The following is a 21745-nucleotide window of genomic DNA, read 5'->3' as shown; positions in this document are numbered from 1 at the left end:
GGCGATCCCCCCCACCCCCGCAAGAAAAGAAGTTTTCCTTCTTTCTCACACTTTTCTTAAATTATCTCTTTGTGTGTTTGCTTTTTAGCCAACCCTCCATCCTAGGATATCAGGTCTATTTACACCAGGAATCTTGTTTGCACCAGTAGGTGCTTCGGTAAATATTTGTTGGATGACTGACCAAACGGAGAAATGAATGACTTGCCCAAGGTTACAGGACGAGATAGTGGTGGAGACAGGGCTCCTGCAGACCTGGGCTTTGGGCGCTTTGCTCCCACTGTCGCTATCTGCAGACACCTTAGCCCCGGGGCCCCACCGGGTAAACAAAGGCAGGTGTGCGGGAGGCGGCAGGGAAGGGGCAGCTGCAGGAGCCCTCTCGGCCCTCCTCGCCCCGCCCCGCCGAGGCCCCGCCCCTGGGTACCGCACCCCAGCCGCAAGCAGCCCTAGCTCCTGCCGCGTGGGGCGCGGGCCGGCCGTCGGGGCGAATGGACGGGGCGGCGGCGGGCAGGGTGCCGGGCCGGCGAGCGGGGCCCAGGGCTCAGCGATGAGGAAGCAGAGTGTGCGCACCGCCGCGCTCATCCTGTGCATCCTGTCCTACCTGCTGGTGGGCGCCGCCGTCTTCGACGCGCTCGAGTCCGAGGCGGAGAGCGGCCGCAAGCGGCTGCTGGCCCAGAAGCGGAGCGAGTTGCGGAGGAAGTACGGCTTCTCGACCGAGGATTACCGCGAGCTGGAGCGCCTGGCGCGGCAAGCCGAGCCGCACCGCGCCGGCCGCCAGTGGAAGTTCGCCGGCTCCTTCTACTTCGCCATCACCGTCATCACCACCATCGGTGAGCGGCCCCGGCGCCTCCCCTCAGCGCTCTCTCCATCCCCAGCTGCCCGCGGCGTCCCTGGGTTTGAATCCCACTTCTGCCCCTGTCCAGCTGGGTGACTTTGGACCAGTCATTTCAGCTCGCCGAGCCTCACTCGCCTCCCTCTGTCGAATGGGCTGTCTGTCGTTCCACGCAGGCAAGGCTGGGAGGAGCCAGTAGGTTCCGTTTGCCAAGAGGCTTGGCCCGCAGGAGTGTCAGAAAACGCCCCAGGGGCTGGCAGACGGATGGAATGGGGCCGGAAGCCCAAATGGCTGGAGTTGCTTCCTTGCCTGGCTGCATCACGCTGGCTGTGTGACCTCAGACCACTTGCTTAACCTCTCTGAGCCTCAGTTTTCTCCTCTATAAAATAGGGGTGCTAATAGGCCCTATCTCAAGGCTGTAGTGAGACAGTTATCATTAAGGAGATAATATATGCAGAAAGTTTTAGCACAGGACCTGACACATAGAAAGCACTAAAAAAAAGATTGCTTTTTGTATTATGACACAAAAGAGAATGGGCATCTACTCTGTCTTAGTCCCTGCAGTATGGCCAGTGCCTAGCCGGTAGTAGACACTCAATAAATATTTGTTGAAGGAATGACTGATTACCACCAGCTTTGGACCTCACCCTCGGGGATCCAGAGCACTTTCTCTGCAGTATCTGGACCGCCAGCCGTTGCCATGGCTACTGTCTGGCTGGTACCTGCTGAGCCTAAGCCTGGGGAAGCAGAAAAGGAGAGCAGCAGGTTCTGCAGGGCTCCACGCTGGGTGCCAGCCGCTTCCCAGGCCCCAGCTATGGATGTCCAGGTGTCCCTTTGGGCTTAGACCACCACCCTGCAGTGCCGTGGAGAAAGTCCCTCCATAATGCTCTTGCAGGCCAATGTGAGTTTGTGGGTTTAGCAGTGGAGTTAGAAGCCTGAGTTCTGCAATTACATCGACCAGAGTTCTGTTCTCATCTCTGTTGCCTCCTGCCTTCTCTGACAATTGATTGTACCTTTCTGAGCCCTGGTTTCCTCAACTACAAAGTGCAATTGTTGCTACCTCACTGAGTGATTACCAGGTTTAAGTGAGATCAAGTGTGTAAAATGCATAGCACAGGCCTGAGGCTAGATAGCGACTATTAATCAGCAATAATAACAATTCATTATTTGCCAACTGTGGGCCCAGCTCCCGTTCAAAGTGGGCACCCCTGCTTGCCTATCTTGGCCTAGCCTAAGACCCTCCCTGTTACTGTGCCCAGTGGTGTGGGACCCTATCCACCTCCTCTGCCTTCCCCCACATTTTCTGGAGTCCTCCCAGCTGGATATGGCCTCTTCTTCTGACTGCTCCCCTCTGACCTGCATCTGGGAGGGTGGGGGGAAGGGACTGTGAAAACAGCAGTTTTGCCTCTTTTGGCCACCTGGGGGCGCCAGCACTGGCTGTGTGGTCCAGGTTGCATAAGCCAGCCTTGCAGAGAGAGCCAGGCGCCAGAATCTAGGAGCTGAACTCTGTAAGGACAGAAGAGAGGCACCGAGAAGCTATGGAGGATAGTGGTTAATAGCTCAGCCCTGTGACCTTTGGGCAGCTTCCTCCTTCTGAGCCTAGTTTCCTTATCTGTAAAATGGGGATAATATCATCTCATACAGTCACTGGACAATTAAATAAAATAATCCATGTAGAGTACCTAGCATGTTTAGTTACTACCATTATTCATTTTTCTTTCTGTCAAAACCTGACATACCCCCAAACAGCTCGAAACAGTACCGTCCGGCCTCTTATTCCTAAAGCGGCTCCTCTGTCTCACACTTAGCACCTCCTTCAATCCGGTCTGACTATTATTATTATCATTGATTATTTCTTTCATTTCTTTTTTTAAATAATTTTATTCATTTTTGTTTGCGTTGGGTCTTCGTTGCTGCGTGCGGGCTTTCTCTAGTTGCGGCGAGCGGGGGCTACTCTTTGTTGCGGTGAGTGGGCTTCTCATTGCAGTGGCTTCTCTTGTTGCAGAGCACGGGCTCTAGGCGCGTGGGCTTCAGTAGTTGCCGCACGCAGGCTCTGTTGTTGCGGCATGCGGGCCCCAGAGTGCGTGGGCTTCAGTAGTTGTGGCGTGCAGGCTCAGTAGTTGTGGCTCGCGGGCTCTAGAGCTCAGGCTCAGTAGTTGTGGCACACGGGCTTAGTTGCTCTGCGCCATGTGGGATCTTCCCGGACCAGGGCTCGAACTCGTGTCTCCTGCATTGGCAGGCAGATTCTTAACCATTGCACCACCAGGGAAGTCCCTATCATTGATGATTAAACTTTCATTGAGCCCTTAGTCTGTATCAGGCTCTGTGCAGGGCATTCACTGGTGACCAGGGACACAGAGAAATGACCAGCATGGTCTCTCGCCTCACGGACCTCACGGTTGTCTAGTGGCAGCAGAGTCCCCCCCACCCCCACCCCGCCGCCAAATAGATAGAGGCAGACTGATAGGGCCATAAAGTAAAAACATGGCAGTGGAGCCATAGATCTTTAAATATATATATATATATATACACACACACACATATATATATGGTTGACATTTCCAATGTTATATATGCACACAGGGTACAAAAGGTATAGGATGAAAAGGAAGTCTCCCTCTCTCCCTGTCCCTCAACCCTTGGATCCCTTCCCTGGATCAAATGCAGTTATCAGTTTTTTGAGGATCCTTCCAAATATCTTCTCCATATATTCCTTTGACACACACACAAACATGTTATATTATATTATACATGCGGTTTTGCCTCTTGCTTTTCTCACTTCATATATTTTGGTGATGTTTTTACATCAGTCCCTGAAGAATTGTGTCCTCTTTTCCGTGGCGGACTAGCAGGGCCCCCCAGCCTCAGCACCGGCGACATTTTGGGCTGGCTATTCTTGTTGTGGGGACTGTCCTGTGCACCAAAGGATGCTAAGCGGGACCCTGGCCTGTACCCACTAGATGCCGGTAGCACACAGCCACCACCTCCCAGCTGTGACAACCAAAAATGTCTCCAGACATTGCCAGTTGTGCCCTCGGGGGGCAAAATTGCCCCCCGTGGGAACCACAGCCATCGTCTGAATGGCGCTGTGGCTTATCTAACCAGGCTGCTTTTGATGGGACACTTAGGCTGTTTCTCAGTTTTCACTATGACCAACAGTGCTGCAACGACAACTCACATGCATACATCACTTTGCACGTGCATGTATTTTGGAGGACTACCTTCCTCAGTGTGGAACTGCACAGGCCAGAGGTGTATTTACATTTTGGCAGATGGAGCTAATTTGCTACAGGAGGCATATTCTGTTGGGGAAGGGCCACCTGACTTTTCCTGGGTTATGGGACCCTTTGAAAATACCATGAAAGCTTTTGCTTCTCAATCCTGGAAGACACACATATCCACTATTTCCATGGTGATAGCACGGTGTGCCAAGACTCAGGGAAGCCCACTCATGTTTACGTCCCCTACAACGGCTGAGGGGACTCAATGAGGAGCTCCACCCGACTGAAGAGGTGTTTTGTGAGAGCTGGCTTGGAGCAGGATCTGGGAGGGGAAACGTGGACTGGGACAGGGGGAGAAGATCGTGGTGGGGAGGGGACCCATAAGAAAAGGACATACTGGTTGGGGAAACAAAATGGGGCGAGGCTGGAGAGGTGAGGGGGGTCCTGATCATGAAGGAGCTTGGACATCACCTGAGAATTGGGACTTTACCCTGTGGGGACTGGGGAGACACAAAAGATTTTGCTTTTTTTTCTTTCAAGGCACAACTTACAGACATTAAAATTCACTATTTTTCAGCGTACACTTCTGCGGATTTTGCCAAATGAAAACCTGTCTTGTAACTGCAGCCACGATTAAGACATAGAACATTTCCATCATTCCCCAAAATTCTGTCATGCCTTTTTTTTTTTTTTTTGTCTGCACAGCATGTGGATCTTAGTTCCCTGACCAGGGATCAAACTTGCGCTGCCTGCATTGGAAGGGCAGAGTGTTAACCACTGGACCGCCAGAGAAGTCCCCTGTCATGCCCTTTTTTAGTTAGTTAACCCCACCTCCAACTCTGAGGACTGGCAACCACAGATCTGTTCTCTGTCCCTATAGTTTTACCACAATGTTTCCAGAATGTCATTTAAATGGAACCATGCAATAGGTAGCCTTCTGAGCTTGGCTCCTTTGATTCAGCAGAATACATTTGAAACCCATCCTTTGTTGCTGAGGAAACAGTAGTTCATTCCTTCGTATTGCTGAAAAGAATTCCACTGTATGGATGTACCACAGTTGTTTATGCATTCCCCAGCTGAGGGACGTTTGGATTGTTTACAATTTGGGTCGCTTATGAGTAACCATGCAAGGTTTTAAAGCCGGGGAACGACCTAGTTCGAACTAGCACTTCAAGATGCTCTGCCGGCTATGGGGGATGGGGAGAGAGACCCGGCAGCGGGCGAGAGTGTGAGATGGAGCTGGACCCTCATCAACCCTCCCCTCCTCTCTACCTTCAGGGTACGGTCACGCCGCGCCGGGCACGGACTCGGGCAAGGTCTTCTGCATGTTCTATGCGCTCCTGGGCATCCCCCTGACGCTGGTCACCTTCCAGAGCCTGGGTGAGCGGCTGAACGCGCTGATGCGGCGCCTCCTGCTGGCGGCCAAGCGCTGCCTGGGCCTGCGGCGGCCGCACGTGTCCACCGAGAATATGGTGGTGGCCGGGCTGCTGGTGTGCGCGGCCACCCTGGCCCTCGGGGCCGCCGCCTTCGCGCATTTCGAGGGCTGGACCTTCTTCCACGCCTACTACTACTGCTTCATCACCCTCACCACCATCGGCTTTGGCGACTTCGTCGCGCTGCAGAACGACGAGGCGCTGCAGAGGAAGCCGCCCTACGTGGTCTTCAGCTTCCTCTACATCCTCCTGGGGCTCACGGTCATCGGCGCTTTCCTCAACCTGGTGGTCCTGCGCTTCCTGGCGGCCAGCGCGGACGCGCCCGAGCGTGCTGCCCGCCCGCTCCGCCGGGGGGCGCCCGAGAGCCGAGGCCCCGCCCTGCTCCGCCGCCCCGCCCACCCCGCCGGCTCCACCTCCATCTCCTACCGCATCCACCAGCTGGAGTTGCAGGCCCGCGACAATCTGGGCTTCTCGCCCCCCGCGAGCCCTGGGGCTGGAGGCGGCGGCGGCGGCGGCGGCGGCTGCAGGGCAGGCAGGCCCCTGGCCCGGCGTAAGTCCATCTGACAGCCCTATCCTGGCTGGGGGTCGATCCTAGAGCCGGAGGGTCTGGATTCACATGTCAGTAGACCCTCCCCAGACCTCGGAGAGGGGTGAGGGGCCGTAGCCTCAATGCCGTCCTCTGCCACGAGTAGTTTCTCATTTCCTTCTGTGGCAAGCCCCTCCCTCCTCTCCAAAAATGTATTAAAGTCGCATCATAAGCACAAGCATGACTCTAAACTCGCCCTGTAGGTGCAAACCACTTGTGATCCAAATTGTTTTAGAAGGCGTGGCCACACCCGCCACTGAGGAGAGGCTCGCCACAGGCCCATGTCCCTAGCTGGCCCTGCGGAACGGAAGCAGGTGCCCATTTTTCTGTTGTGTGCAGAGGTGGGCTTTCCGTGTTGTGGGGAAATGCATGACTTCCAACACTGGAATCCTACCAGTGAGGCCAGCTGCTCCCACTACGAGAAGCACAGGGATCGGACGGACTGAAGGGCAACATTTACGGTCCAGCGTGCACCAGTGGGCAAATCTCTGCACTATTTAAATGATTACCCATTCTCTTACTCGGCACGCAGAGTGGAATTGGCCCCACCCCCAAATCTGATGCTCTTTGTCCTTGGCCAGTCCCACTTTGGGATAAGGGGGGGCCTTGCTGACACCCGTGTCACGGGGACACCTGGACCACAGCCTCTTCTGGGAACTGTGAGACCTGGGTACTGCCAATCACCCACAGTGTGACCTCGGGGAGTCTCATCCCCTCCCTGGGCCTCAGTTTCCACATCTCTAAAATGACTGGGTTCACCCAGTACCCTGTTCCCTCCTATGCATCTCTGGGAGGGTTCCTGGGCCAGGCCCCAGCCCCATAAGGAGACGTTAACAAAGCTGACATCCCGGAGCACTCAGATCCTTAAAACTAAGGGCCTTTAGTGTCCCAGAGAGAAGGGCGTCGACACACAGCAGAGCAAGCCACGTTAGAAAAGCCAAAAACTTTAATTTTCAACATGAGCTACATGGTCATGAACACAATGCAACGTGACCCGCTCCAACCCAGGGGCCCAGGAAACCCTCCCTCCCCAAAAGCCTGAGGGGCTCCTGCTGCCAAAGAGGGAAGGGGGGAAAGGTGAGTGAGTGGAGAGTGGGCCTGAGGACCAGGGGTCCTGCTTTCCTGCCACCCCTCAGGAGGCAGTGGTAGAGTGAAAGGGCTCCAGAGGTGATGCCTGAGGCCCCGTGTTCAAGTCTCCACTTTGCCCTCACAGAAGCTATGCGTCAAACGGGCACAATCAGTGCCTCCCTGTCAGGGTTTGTGAGTCAGATGAGCTCATGGACATGAAGGTTTCCAGTCCACTCAAGAGATGCTGCTATGCAGACAGAGCCTCCCCGAGCCCACAGGAGTCATTACAGGGCAACGGGGGATGGAGGTGGGGCACCCCAGTCCCCTGGGCCTGGCACAGGGCTGCTGCTCAATAAATAAATGCAGGTGGCCTTGCCTGACGCAACAGCCGTGCTCCAAGGGCAGCGGGGCTCAGAGGTGCCTCTGAACACTGAGCTGTGCCCGTGAGCTCCTGATATAAGGAGCCGGATGGCGGATCAGCTTGTAAAGTGCATGACCTCAACTCTGCTTCACCCCACGTTGAAGAAAGAGCTCTGAACTGTTGGAGAACTGAGTTCTCATCCAGGCTCAGCCACCAGCTCACAGTGGGACCTTAGCAGGTGCCTCCCCCTCCCAGGGCCTCAGCTTCCTCGTCTGTAAAATGGGGCTGATAACACAGGTGCCCACCGACTGCCCAGGGGCTCTTGTGAGGTTACACGCAAGGTAAAAGCACTTTGAAAACAAAAAAAGTTTGAAAAGCACTACAGGAAGATCAGCTGTTATTATATCTGAAGGTCTGGTGAGGATTTCCCTAAGATGAGGTGTACCACAGCCAGCTCACTCCCGCACAGCCCCAGGGAGGAACCAGTGTCTTGCCTCCCTCAGGTTGGTCTCGGAGGGGTTGTGGCCCCTTGGCGGGAGTCCCCACTTAGACATCAAGGCCTGGACCAAATCCTGCACAGCCTCAGTTAGTCAGGCCAGAACCCCAGGAGAGCGAGGTCTCTATGGCAACCCTTTCCTCCAAACCCGGGGCCAGAGAAGTTATTGGCCCATCAAGATGGAACCAAGCAGGGCTGGGTGGCCCAGGGCTTCAAGGTCAAATATTTATCATGGCAGATGTGCCCTGGAGCGACGGTCTTCTGTCCCACAAAGGAGGGACAGTAGAGCCCTGGTTTTGGCTCACTTGCTGAGGGGTCTCATCTTGGGCAAGTCACTTACTGATTCTGAGCCTCAGTTTCCTCCCCTCTCAGATGGGCTACAGTTGGCCCTGCCCATTTCTCCAAGGCCCCTGGGAGAAGGACACAGAGAGAGCGGAGGAAATATTGTGGGAAATGGTGGCTCCAGCTCAGCCTCTGGTGGGAAGAGGAGGCCCCGGCTGGGGGTGTCATAAACTCACGGGTGACCCCAGAGGCCTGGGATCTCTTTGTAAAATGGAAATGATTTCACCAATGGTCCCAAAGCCCCTTTCGCTTTAGTGCGACAGGCAGATTCTGGAGAAGGAAAGTGGAGATGACTCCTTCCCACCATACCCCTGCATGTGACCTTTGGCCCAAGGATTGAAAAAAGAATTGTCCCCTGGAGAGCCCAGCCCCCCGACTCCTAATCCCCCCAACTCCACCCTCTCTGCTCTTCTCCAAATGGGGGAGTTTGAGCTGGCAAAGGATCAGACAGGAGCAGGCTTGAAGGTTCCCCAAAGCTAATGATGAGAATAGTCACCCCTCCCCAAACCCCCATCCCCTGGTGAGGACAGACGGTGGTTCCCGCGCCAAATGGTCGGGGCCCCTTGGAAGGTGGCCATGTGCTCACAACGATGATACAAAGAAAGAGGGCTCCAGCCCTCACCCCAGCCCACCCCTCCAGGAGGTGAGCTGAGAATTCACAGAACAAACAAGAAAGTCATTGAGGGGGGCCCTCGGTGACCACCCTCTGGATGTTATTGCTTTGGAGCACGCTCTCTCTCTTTATAAAGGCTGTGCAGACACCCGAGGGCAGGATCACGCTGGGGCGCACAGACCACACCCCCTCCCCTCTGGTTGAAACAGCCAGGCTCCGCCCCGTCTTTGAAAAGCTACCCCTGAACTACCAGAGCAGTGACAGCTGGAGAGAGAAGGCGCTCTCCTGGCTCAAAATATTACGAATGGTGAGTAATAAACGAACGGCAGAAAAATCACACTGGTTTAAAAAAAACACACGGGGGAGGCGCTGATTCTGGGCCTCCAGAGCCGGCTGCCTCCTGCCCCAGCCTTGGGATTCCAGCCACCACAATCCCAGGAAGGTCTGAAGGCCTCCTGGATCAAAGGGGACCTCCATCTCCCATTCCCAGAGCATGGGGGCGCTATACCTCCTCCAGAATTTTAAAGGGTGCCCAGGGCTCAAACAGGCTGAGGGGAGGGAGGGCTCCAGGTGGAAGGAATCACCTGGTCAACAGCCTAGAGGGGGACTGGGAGGAAGGTGGGTCTCAACACAGCCGGGCAACCCCAGTGGGAAACGACCTCCTCTGATGGAGCCCAGGCCCCCTCTGCCAAGGCTCACAGCCTCAGGAGTGCTTCCTAAATAAAATCAGTACCAAGGGTAATAAATCAGAACGTCTGAGTATCATGGGCAGCTCTGGCTACAACCCTACATGGGGAGGGGGAGGAAGGAGGGGGAGAAGGGAGAGGGGAGGGGGAGAAGGGGGAGGGGGGGAGAAGGGGGAGGGGAGGGGAGAAGGGGGAGGGGAGGGGGAGAAGGGGGAGGGGAGGGGGAGAAGGGGGAGGGGAGGGGGAGAAGGGGGAGGGGAGGGGGAGAAGGGGGAGGGGAGGGGGAGAAGGGGGAGGGGAGGGGAGGGGAGGGGAGGGGAGGGGAGGGGGAAGGGGGGCAGCGGGGGCTGGGGGGCGGCCTCCCGTGTGAACCAGGCTCCAGATCGAGGCCCAGGCCAGGCCATCGAGGAGGGAAAGGCCGTCTCCTGGAATGCACTCCATCTCCTCTCGCCCCGTCTGGGGACTCTGTAAGGACTCTATGTGAGTGAGCTAAGAGCAGGCACAGGGCCTGGCACGCTAACCCTACCCGGCTAACCAGGACTATGCCCTACACAGCAGGACTGGGTAATGAGGGGGGTATGGGGAGTGGGCGGCTGGGCGAAGGTGGCAGAAATGTGCTTCTAGAGAGGGGGGCCAGCCTGCGTCCTCCCCAGCATGCAAAAGGGCTTGTGAAGCCCCGGGGAGGGCCCCAGGCCTGCTCGAGAAGGAACCTCCCAATTCTCACACTCATGCCTCTCCTCACTCTCTTTCTCTCCTTGAGCCAAGGTCACTGAGGCCGGGGCAGTGGGTTCTGCCCTTAGTACAGGATGGTTTGTTTAAAAAGACTAAAATTGGGGAGCTCTGTTGCCTCCCCAGACCCTTAGCCTGGAGGCAGAGGGCCAGACAAGATAACCTTTGACCTCATCCAGCAAGGAGGGATTCTCCTACTTGGGAAACCCTCGCCTGGGCACCACCAGTCCCAAGCCCAGCTTTCCTCAGACTCCCTCTCCAATCCCACATCCCCAAAATTCAGAGACGGTGAGCTCTCTGGAGCTGGGGTTCTCAAAAATCGGGGTCCCACAGCTCCTCTGCTAAAACACAGGCGACAAGAGTTCTGTCCAGTCCACTAACGGTTTGCAAACTAGGTTGTTGCAATCCCACAGAGGCAGGTACCCTGGGGGTCTGTGCCAGGCCCAGGGCACCCCTCCTATCCTCTGGTCCCTGAAGGACCCCAAGTCCTAGAGCCACCATAAGAGGGGCAGGCAGGGGACAGACAGATAGACTCGAACAGGCTGCGGCAAAGCTCCTTCCACGGGCAGGTGGAGGGAGGCCTGAGCTCCTCTTCAAGTCAGGGGCTTGGGGCCCCCCGGAGCTGGCTCCGGATCCTTGCAAAGCTGCCCCATAGGCTCTGGGGCAGGAGTAGCTGCCTGAACCCGGTGCCGCAGGAAAGACACTTGCTGGTAATTGGCACCATGGAGATGGCCGCTGGGTTCTGGACTTGGCTCCGGGCAGCGAGCTTCCAAGGAGGCAAAAAGGGGGAGCGGTCGGACAGTGTCTGGGGCAGGAGGATGGTTTGCTCTGCCACCTCGGTCTTTCCTTTCTCCGGATTGCAGCCACATCCACCAGGTCAAGAACCAGCCAAGTCAAAAGTGCAGCCAATCCCATCGGGAGAGGGAAGGTCTCAGGGGATAGGAGGAAAAGAAGGGGTGAGGAGGGGCCCTGAGGGGGCAGGTCTCCCCGTTCTGCTTCCCCGCTGTGGGGGGAGAACCCCATCCTCCTCTGTTCAATGTGCCCCTGGGCCTGGGGTCCCAGGTCGGGGCTGGGCGGTCTCCAGACCATCTTGGGGAGCCCCTCCCCCTCCCTGGCACTAAGATCGCTCGCCGCAGGGCCCCACGGTGCTCTCAAGGGACAGCTGGGATGCCTGCCGGAGCAGGGGGCCCGTAGCTGGGTCCACCATGGAGGAGGTGGGGAAGAGCTTGTACCAGCCCACGGCCAGGGTGGTCAAGTCCAGCTCCTCCAGCAGTACGCGGGCCACACCCATGAACTGCTTCCGCTCCATCCGCCCGTAGTTCCCCCACACGATCACCTGCGGGGCAAGAGACACAGTGGTTCAAATCCTGTCAGTGCTACTCACGGGCCCAGAACCTGGGGTCACCCCACGCCCCATTCGTCTCTGAGTCCAGGGAATTCTACCGCCTAAAATGGCTCAAGTCCCACCATATTCTCCTGGCTCCAGTGCCACCATTATTGGTCCCTGGATGACTGGCGTCCAGCCTCTGGTCTTGCCATTTCTTTCCATCCTCCACCCGCCCCGTCTCTGAGCCCGAGCCTTGAGGGCTGACCCTACATTATGAGTGTCCTACCTGCCACCCCACCCCCCAAAAGGCCCTCTGCTTCCAGATCCTCGGAAACAAAGTTTTAAAAAGTGGCTAGTGGGACTGCTGCATGTAAATCAATGAAATTAGAACGCTCTCTCACACCACAAACAAAAATAAACTCAAAATGGTTTAAAGACCTAAGTGTAAGACATGACACCACAAAACCCCTAGAAAAGCACTTAGATAAAACATTCTCTGACATAAATCGTAGCGATATTTTCTTAGATCAGTCTCTCAAGGCAAGAGAAATAAAAGCAAAAATAAACAAATGGGACCTAATCAAACTTAAAAGCTTTTGTACAGCAAAGGAAACCATCAAAAAAACAAAAAGGCAATCTACAGAAATCTAGAAAATACTTGCAAATGACATGACCGACAAGGAGTTAATATCCAAAATACATAAACAGCTCATACAACTCAATATTGAAAAAAACAACCCAATCAAAAAATGGGCAGAAGACCCAAATACACTATTTTTTTTCTAAAGAAGACATACAGATGGCCAATAGGCACATGAAAAGATGCTCATCCCTAATTATTAGAAAAATTCAAAACTACAGTTACCTACACTGGTCAGAGCTATTACCTTACACTGGTCAGAATGGCTATCATCAAAAAGTCTACAAATAATAAATGCGGGCTTCCCTGGTGGCACAATGGTTAAGAATCCGCCTGCCAATGCAGGGGACACAGGTTCGAGCCCTGGTCCGGGAAGATCCCACATGCCACGGAGCAACTAAGCCCGTGCACCACAACTACTGAGCCTGTGCTCTAGAGCCTGTGAGCCACAACTACTGAAGCCCGCGCGCCTAGAGCCCGTGCTCTGCAACAAGAGAAGCCACCGCAATGAGGAGCCCGTGCACCGCAACGAAGAGCAGCCTCCACTCGCCGCAACCAGAGAGAAGCCCGCGTGCAGCAACGAAGACCCAATGCAGCCAAAAATAAATAAAATAAATTATATATATATAAAATAATAATAATAATAAATGCTGGAGAGGGTGTGGAGAAAAGGGAACCCTTCTACACTGTTGGTGGGAATGGAAATTGTTGCAGCCACTATGGAGAACAGTACGGAGGTTCCTTAAAAAACTAAAAATAGAGCTACCATATGATCTAGCAATCCCACTCTTGGGTGTATATATCCAGAAAAGATGAAAACTCTAATTTGAAAAGACACATGCACCCCCCAATGTTCATAGAAGCTTTATTTACGATGGTCAAGACGTGGAAACAACCCAAGTGCCCATCAACAGACAACTGGCTTAAGAAGATGTGGTGCACACACACACACACACACACACACACACACACACAATGGAATGTTACTCAGCCATAAAAAAGAATGAAATATTGCCATTTGCAGCAACATGGATGGACCTAGAGAATATTATACTTAGTGAAGTGAATCAAAGACAAATACTATATGATATCACTTATATGGGGAATCTAAAATATGACACAAATGAACTTATCTACAAAACAGAAATAGACTCACAGACATAGAAAACAAATTTATGGTTACCAAAGGGGAGAGGAAGGGAGGGAGGGAGGGATAAATTAGGAGTATGGGATTAACAGATACAAACTACTACATATAAAATAGATAAGCAACAAGAATACTCAATATCATATAATAACCTATAGTAGAATATAATCTGAAAAAAATAACTGAATCACTTTGCTATACACTTGAAATTGACACAATATTGTAAGTCAACTCTACTTCAATTTTTAAAAAAGTGGCTGCTACGTGTATAGTGTACATGGTAGCCTCCTTCCTTTTTTCCAACAGACTCTTTCTGCAGCGCCTTCCTCATTTCTTGGTCAACCTCCTCTCTTAGAGTGGCCAGGTGGATGGTCTGTGGCTACAGGACCCTCATTTGCTCTCCGGCATCTCAGGTTCTAACTCTGCCCCTCTCCAAAGGTGGGCTGGCTTATCACGCATAGAGCCTGTTGTCTTAATGCACATGCTTAGGGTCAGACACGCGCAGGTTCTAATCCCAGTGCTGGCTGGGTGGTTTGGGGCAAAGTCGTTTGTTTAACCTCACAGAGCCTCAGAGTTCTTGTTTGTAAATGGAATCACCCGCACTCAGCTCACCTGGCAAGCGAGGATCACAGGAGATAATGGATGTGAAAGCTCGCTGTAAGCTGTAAGACGTTCTTCAAGCATGCAGGGTAATATGCAAACGACATGGGCCACTGCTATTGGTTACCGCATGTCAGGAACCGTTCTAAGGCTAAACCAGCCTTAGATTCAACCTTCCCAACAACCCTACAAAAAAGGATTCCGATTTCACAGCTGTTTAAACTGGGGCTCAGGGAGGTTGAATCATTTGTCCGAGGTCACTCAACTAAGTCTTCAACACCCCTTAGGCAGCTGATCAGAAGCTCATGTCTGGTGTGTGGATGGGTCTGTTTCCACTGGTGTTATGGGCTGAACTGTGTTCGCTCAAATTCATGTTGAAGCCCTAACCCCATAATGTGACTGTATTTGGAGACTGGTCCTTTAAGAAGGTGACTACATTAAAATGAGGCCGTTAGGGTGGTTGTGGTTTTAACTGGTGTTGTTATAAGAACAGGAGATTAGGACACACAGCTAGACACCAGGAATGTCCGCATGTAGAAAAAAGACCATGTGAGCACACAGCAAGAAGGTGGCCGTCTGCAGCCCAAGGAGGCCTCAGGAAACATAACCTGTGACACCTTGACCTTGGACTTCTGGCCTCCAGAACTGTAAGAAATACATTTCTGTTGCTTAAGCCCCCCAGTCTATGGTACTTTGTTATGGCAGCCTTAGCAGACTAATACAACTGGCATTCCTCAATTGCAGTGGGCCTGTCCTGCTCTGACATTAGTCAGAAGGCTCAGTAGCAAGGACCCCATGTCAGATTTCTGTTTCCCCACTCCCTCCGCATCCCAGATAGGGATGTGCTCTGGAGCTTCTCCCAAGATGCTCAGGCCAAAATGCACAAACCTTTGTCCAGTGGACCAGATGTGGGCCCCAGATGGTCTTCTGGTTGTTTCAAATTGTCTCTGAATGTCTTTAGACCAGAAGGGTTTTTCCAAACTTTTTTGACCAGTATATACAGCAAGACAGACATTTATATCATCACCCAGTAAACACATGGGATTCATAATTGAAGCAAGGGCTCCACCAAATAAGACTTATCTTACTAAGACTTACCTTTCCTAGTCCTATTTCCTATTTCTTTCCTATTTCCTATTCCATTCCGTTAAAAAAAAGTACTTGTTGAGACCCACTAAATTGATTTCACAACTCACTGATGGGTCTCAACCCACAGGTTGAAAGACTAGGTCCTAGACAGGACCTGGGCTTCCCAGTTTGGCAAAAGTCCCACTGTCTTGGCGACTTGTAACACCTTGGCCCTACCCTCGTTTGCTCTGCCTGCCCAGGTTAGGAGCAAGAAATTGAGGTATAAGCTAGAGGCGTCCAAACAGCGGCCCTGAGAGAGCAGGCGTATGGCTCCTGCAGGCATCCAACCCGGGCCTTGCCGGCCCCGTGATGGGCAGCTTTTTCTAGCTCCCAGATTCTCCTAAAAGCCACGGAGCCGAAGACCTCTCTGGATCCTCCAAAGGCTCTCAGTCTATTGCCACTGTGCTCCATGCCAAGCCCCTGGCCTCCAGAGGTTGTTGTTGGTGGTGGTGGTGATGGTGATGATGATGATGATGATGTTAATGGCAGCCACTTGTAGAGCCAAACTTGCAAATACTCTTCTTGCACAAAGCACACATTCCACTCTCACAGTAACATTATCAGTGGGTACTGTTAGTATCCGCATTTCACAGATGAAGAAGCTGAGGTTCAGAAAGGAACTTGTTCAAAGTCGCACACCAAGTTGCGGCGCTCAGATTAGCCACAGTGCTCTACTTCCTCCAGATGAAGCCCTGCAGGGAGCCCCCCACCCCCAAGAAGGGCCTCCTTCTCCCTCTGATACTGCACCCCGACCCACCCCCGAGCCCCTCACCTGCAAGACTTTGCCCTGGGGACTCTCTGGAAACAGCAGCACCTGGTTATACAGGGGGTCCAGCGACTTGCGAGCGACTTTGGTCTTCTTCTTGGCAATGCAGACGCCGTTCTCTAGCAGGTAGGCTTTGATGTAGGCCGCTGGGGACAGAGGCCAGCAGGATGAGTTCTAGCCTGAGCCCCACATGGTGGGCGAAGGGCGCAGCAGAGGGACCCGCTGCTGGGGATCAGAGTCCCCCCAGGGGGTCTGCAGAAGAGGCAACAGGGGCAGGTGGGGGTAGGTGGTGGGGTGCAGCCAGGGTTAGCTGGGGCCTACTCGGCCCCCTCGGGTGGTCCTGCCTGCCTCCCCTTTCCTTTGCTCACCCTTTCCCTCTCTCAGTCCCTGGCTTGCCCACCCTTCCCGGGCTTATATATTCATGGTTGACCCATTCACTCAGATGTTTGCTGAGCACCCATGGTATTCCATGAGCCCTACCAGGCGCTAGGGTAGAACCATAAACAGGAAAGACAGTCCCTGGCCCCCAGGAGCTCAGTCCAGTCGGGGAGGCTGACAAGGTCAATGGACAATTCCAATTGGGTCTCCAGAAAAAATCCTAAATCACCAGTTACACAAGAGTCACTCGCTTTAGGACTGAGGGATCCCTCAGAGCTGGACCCAATTTTCTCTCTTCTAGACCCAGACAGCCCTCAGGACATCCCCCCAACCTCCACCCCCCACCCTACAGATGGGAGGGCAGCCTCCACACCTGGCAGTGTCTTGGAGCCGGGCTTGGCCGTCAGTCCCCGAGCCTGGATGATGTCCACTTCAAGCTGACCGTTCCGCTCCTGCAAGCCGATCTCCACATCCCCTGCAACAGGCCCCAAGAGCTGAGACTGGGAAGTGGCTTGGGAGCTCCATCAAGGACTCAGCTCCTCCTCTCCGCTGAGGGATGAGATCCCTTCCCCCTGCTCCCAGCCCCAAACAAGACCAGAACAACTCCCACACCAAGCGCCCGGGCTCTGCGGAGCGCCTGGCAGGTATGAACTGGGCTCCAGGCTGGGTGCTCAGCAGATTGAGGCAAGGCAGAGGGGAAGGAGGGAGGGACACGGGGGGACTCCCCCCCGCAACATTTGGAACAGGTCTTGGGACACTCACCCATCGGCGTGGTGGCCAGGGTCTGGCGGCCCACAAACTGTGCTGGCCCCATGCTGCCCAGGAAGTCACTGAACTGGGCGTCCGAAGCCAGGCAAACTCCCCCATAGTTAAGGCTGCAAGAAGAAAGAATGAGACAAAAGCAGACGTTCCCAGGGGCCGACTGAGGACTCTGATGACTCAGGCAGTCAGCTCCAGAATGGCCCTCATTCCACAGTGATTCTGTCCACATCCATCACCCAGCCTCAGGCAGACCGCTGTCCTATCTCTGCCTCCTTTCTACTTTAATAGCCCTGAAATCTCAGCTCTGACTCCAAAATTCCAGGGCTTAGCTTCCGTGTCCTGTACCTTTCCCTGTCCTACCTCTCCTCGCCGAGCCTCAGGTTCCCCCTCCATGAAATGGGTATGGTGACACCCGCCTCTCGGGGTGGCTGTAGGACTCACGGGAGATGATGTCTGTCAATGCCTGGCTCTATGGGTGAGAGCTGCGATACTCAAGGTGTGGTCCAGACGCCAGCAGCGTCACCCGGGAGCTAATTAGAAAGGGAATTGAGGCCCACTCCACTCCCTGCGGCTGAATCAGCGACTGGCTTTTAACACAAGCCCCAGAAGACTCGTTTGCACTGGACAGTTTGAGATGCACGGCGCCAGTGGCTCAGCCTCCAAGGTTCGCACTTGCTCTTGCCATAGAGCTGCCCAATGTCCACTCGCCTTCCTTTGGGAACAAGACCTCAAATCTCCTTTGGGGAGCCCCTTCCCCCAAGGCATTGATTCGCATGGAGCAGAGCAGACCTGGTTCCAGAGGCTGGCGTAGGCTCAGCCTAGCCAATCAAGCCGTTCCTTCCTTAGCCAGTGACTGGCTCAGGGTTGGGCGTGTGGCCCAATGCAGCTCCCAAGAATCTGCCCAGGAAGATTTCTTCGAACTGTAGGAAGTGAGAAGCTCTCTCTTCCCATCAGATTTGAGCCCGAGACGGAAAACTGGAGCCTCTGGCAGCTCTCCTGCTGCCGTCTGGAGCCCATGAAGGAAGACGTCACACAGGTGGCACTGCGTGACCTCCTGGATCAAACTCTGCCTGAAGCAAGAGATATTTTGTTGTTGTTGTTATGTAAGTCAACAACAACAATTATTATTATATTATTTTGCTGAAACCAATTTTAGTTTTTTCTTTCCCATCTCCTAGGTCTGTTGTATGTAATGAGATCAGGCACTAAGTACCATGCCTGATGTGCCCCTATTACCTCTAGGAGCAAAGCATTCTCATAGGAACCTTGCCACAAACAAAGGAGGATGGTTTTGTTTTGTTTTGTTTTTATTTTATCAGCATTATTCAGATGAGGAAGCAGGTTCAGGCCAACCTAAAGCCAGAACTCACAGGGCAGACTCAACACTTGGATACAACACTTCTAAGGCCAACCGCAGGTGACTTTCCACCTGGGCATGTTCCAAGAGTAACAGCTAACTTTTAATAAGCACGTACCGTGAGCTGGGTTTCACAGCAGCAGCCAGGGGCTTTTTGAACAGGAAGGGGAGCCTGCCTTGGGCCTCAAGGGCACTGTACACTTTGTTCCCCAGCCTGAGAGCAGCTGCCACCCTGCCCCCAGCTCCCTTCTCAGGGAACCTGCTGAGCTCTCGGCCTCTGGGGTCTCTGGTTCCACTCCGAGGGTGCCCCCTTCTGCTTCCAAACCACTCTGCTAGTCTACCTTTGCCCCAGTTCTTCAGAGAGAACAATTCACTCATGGTCTCCTCTGCCTGTACCCAGCTCTTCACACCCTAGACATGCTCGTTGGTGCCTGAACCACAGCTGCCTGCCTTTACACCTCCTTGCTAATTCACAGAACCTCACAGTTGGCAAAGGATATACCTGCTGGCTCTGCAAACAGTTACAGGAAGCTGTCCTCCAAGTCAGCAGACTCCCTATTTCATAGATTGGAAGACTGAGGCCAGGAGTGAGAAAGACACCTGTCCGAGGGCTATACGATGGCAGTGCCTGCTACCATATGAGGCCACTGCCCAACTCATGTCACCCAAGACTATTTGGCCTTTATGTATAAAATTCCAAGCAAGCTGGGGGAAGAAACAAGAGAAGACTCCGTGCACAAACAACTTACCATTCTGCTGAGCAAACAAACATATTGCCCCCCAAAGAAACAACTAAAAAAGACTACTGTCTTCTTATGAGGCACAACCGGTCCTCTACCCGCCCACCTCGGGCTGTGGGAGCCCAGGGGTCATCAGAAGAGAGGAAGCACTGCTGGCTGCAGTGGCCCAGAATGGACCAGGAGAGGAGAATTTGAACTGGGGGCCAAAGGATACACGGGGTCCAGCAACAAGGGGAGAGGAAGGAAGGCCACCTCTCACATACTATCTTCCCTCTATCCTGACCAGAGTCACCAGCACAGGGTCCTGAGGTCCTCAGGATGGTGAAACCACAAGAGTAAAGGAGCCTAGTGAAGAGCAGGAGAGAGTAAGTACTTGTCTCTCACCCAGGAGGGTGACTGAGACAAGGCAGGGGCAAGAGAGTCTAGTTCAGGACCTTGGAGAAGGTCTATGTTGCAGGTGTATACAATGTCACAGAAGACAGGAAAGGACAGAGATCCAAGAAGAAAAGAGGGAAATCAACTGTTTTAAGCTTTTGGACGTTGAGGAGAAAAGGACTGTATTTAGCCACGGATGACTTATAATAGTAAAAATGGAAACAATCTAAATATCTGACAGTAGAGGAATTATAAACACGTATTGGATTTAAAAAAAAAAAAAATAAGACGAGAATAAAGGAGCTGGCTGGGAGCAATGACCAGAAACACCTGCACTGAAGTCTGCATGAGCAAAACACAAATGTCTGTATTAAGTCATTGTCATTAAGCCATAAGTCATTGATTGAAGAGGCTTGTTACAGCAACTGGTTTGACTAATGAATGCAGTGACCCTGTCCCCTGGCCAGAGCTGATGGACACAGGGTCAGACAGCTGACCCAAGCTCAGTCAAGCAAAGACTCTCTCTGGGAAATAAAAGAGAAGCCTGGAGACCAACAGTCATGAGAACTGAGCCGTGTGAATGGCCTGTCCTTGAAAAGAGCCCCAACTACTAGCCACCCAGTCCTGTCCACCCAGTTCTTTCCTCAAGCACGTGAGATGTCCCACAATCATTCCAACAAATTCTGTTTTGATTTAAGTTATTGGCAGAGTCAATGGAAGGATAATAATTTGAGATTTTAGCCTGAGTACTTTTTCATTTTCATGATTTCCTACTACCTGCTGCCACCCTTTCCCCATTCAGGCAGGAGCCACGGTATCCTAGGTCTACTGCCTCAGAGAAGGGATGACCCTGTAGGATGCAGAGAACGAGACAGTCAGATTCTTAGCTTTTGAGTTTCAAATCTAAGAAGCAGCAGTCTTGGAAGGAGAGGTGCAAAACCCGGCCGTCTTGCCCGTGAGTAAACAAACCAACCCCAAATCCCCAGCCAGGGAGAGCAGAGGGAGTCAGGCAGGGAGGGAAGAGAACTGAGGAAGGTCTGGGTCCCCAGGCTGGGCTGGCAGTGCTCAGGGATGATGGGAAACTCCACAGAGGTTTGGGGACTCTGAAAGCAGAGGGGACTCGTGCCCATGCTTCTTATTGGGTGGAGCTGAGAAAAGGGCGTGACGCTTTGCAGAAATGTTGTCTAGTGTCTTGTCAAATGACTCTGGAGCATCTCTGAGGCTCTGTGTGTCCCTCCATGCCCTGGAGAGGAGCACATGTTCCCACTGCACCTTTGAGAGGGCCAAACTAAGAAATGGCAGAGTAGTATTGCAACCCAGGCAGCCAAGCTTCCGAACCTATTATCTCTACAATCATGCAACGGTGTTATAGAGAAAGCATGGGAAAAATAACTTAATTACCTGGGGACAGAAATGGATACCCGCTCTGCTTGCAAACCCAAAGAACCTGAATTAACAGCACGAAAGCTAAGACCTAGACCCGCTCACAGCTGGTGACCTGGCCTTTCCTCCACACCCGTTTCTTTTCCACCCCAGCCTCCTGAGGGTCTGGAATCCATTCTCTTAGGAGGGTCTGGGCTCTAAAAGCTCGAGAAATAGCGGTACCTCGTGGGATCTAAGGCACTGAAGGGGCCCAGCCCCCCAAGGCAGAGCAAGGCCTTCTGCAGCCTGAAACTGAAAGTTTCCTCCAACATCGTCACTGTCTGCCCCTCAGTTCCTGGTGGGATTCTGAGCAGACAATGGGGAACTGGTAGGCTTGGTGCCCAGCGGTGATTGTTTATATCTGGGTGGTGGCCTGATTTCCCATCCCAGGGTGCCTCGCTGGCTGCCAAGGAACCAGGCTGACTCCCCAGAAACCCTGAACGGGTTGCCCCATCCTCCATGGGGCTGGAGGAGGAAGAATAAAATGGAGGTAGGTCCCTGCTGGCCAGGGGACCAACTGCATCAGAGATCCCGCTCCACCTCGGGGACTCCCCTGGAGGACGGAAGGCAGAGGATACAAAGTCAGAGCTGATCCTACTCCTTGCTGGTCAAGTGCCTGCTGTGTGACCTCTGGCCAGCGGCTGGTGGCTCTGCACTTGAATCTTCTTACCTGAAAACGAGCCCACACCTACCCTAGAGACAGAAGTGCAGCCCTCCCACTGCTGGGTGCCTGTGCTGT

At 53.4% G+C, this 21745-nt stretch overlaps 3 protein-coding genes across 3 annotated transcripts in view; 1 reads left to right on the top strand and 2 right to left on the bottom strand.

The window, feature by feature from the left end:
• The window catches only part of ADA (adenosine deaminase), a 118220-nt gene extending 112797 nt beyond the window's left edge, over positions 1–5423 (bottom strand). Inside the window, exon 1 of the mRNA XM_060030740.1 lies at positions 5323–5423. The gene's annotated coding sequence lies outside the window, so the exon portion shown is untranslated. The remainder of the gene's footprint in view (positions 1–5322) is intronic.
• KCNK15 (potassium two pore domain channel subfamily K member 15) lies at positions 545–6047 on the top strand. Its single transcript, XM_060030743.2, has 2 exons — positions 545–827; positions 5329–6047. Exons 1-2 carry the CDS (start codon positions 545–547, stop codon positions 6045–6047), a joined length of 1002 nt encoding a protein of 333 aa, XP_059886726.1.
• A 3899-nt stretch (positions 6048–9946) lies between these two features.
• Positions 9947–21745, bottom strand: part of RIMS4 (regulating synaptic membrane exocytosis 4) — a 63025-nt gene continuing 51226 nt past the window's right edge. The window contains exons 3-6 of the mRNA XM_060032706.1: positions 17113–17225; positions 16724–16825; positions 15979–16118; positions 9947–11700 (exon numbers count right to left, since the gene is read on the bottom strand). Of these exons, the coding sequence (XP_059888689.1) occupies positions 11482–11700; positions 15979–16118; positions 16724–16825; positions 17113–17225 (574 nt within the window). The 3' untranslated portion in view covers positions 9947–11481. The remainder of the gene's footprint in view (positions 11701–15978; positions 16119–16723; positions 16826–17112; positions 17226–21745) is intronic.

This window comes from Delphinus delphis, chromosome 15, assembly GCF_949987515.2.
Source record: "Delphinus delphis chromosome 15, mDelDel1.2, whole genome shotgun sequence".
NCBI classification, from domain to species: Eukaryota; Metazoa; Chordata; class Mammalia; order Artiodactyla; family Delphinidae; genus Delphinus; species Delphinus delphis.
The sequence above is the reverse complement of the archived record's forward strand: the minus strand, read 5'-3'. Positions and strand labels throughout refer to the sequence as shown.

Bases quoted from the DNA above. Each gene is read 5' to 3' on its own strand.
- KCNK15 (XM_060030743.2), top strand. From the start codon at position 545: ATGAGGAAGCAGAGTGTGCGCACCGCCGCGCTCATCCTGTGCATCCTG. The intron at 828-5,328 runs GTGAGCGGCCCC...CTCTACCTTCAG, and splicing joins CACCGTCATCACCACCATCG to GGTACGGTCACGCCGCGCCG.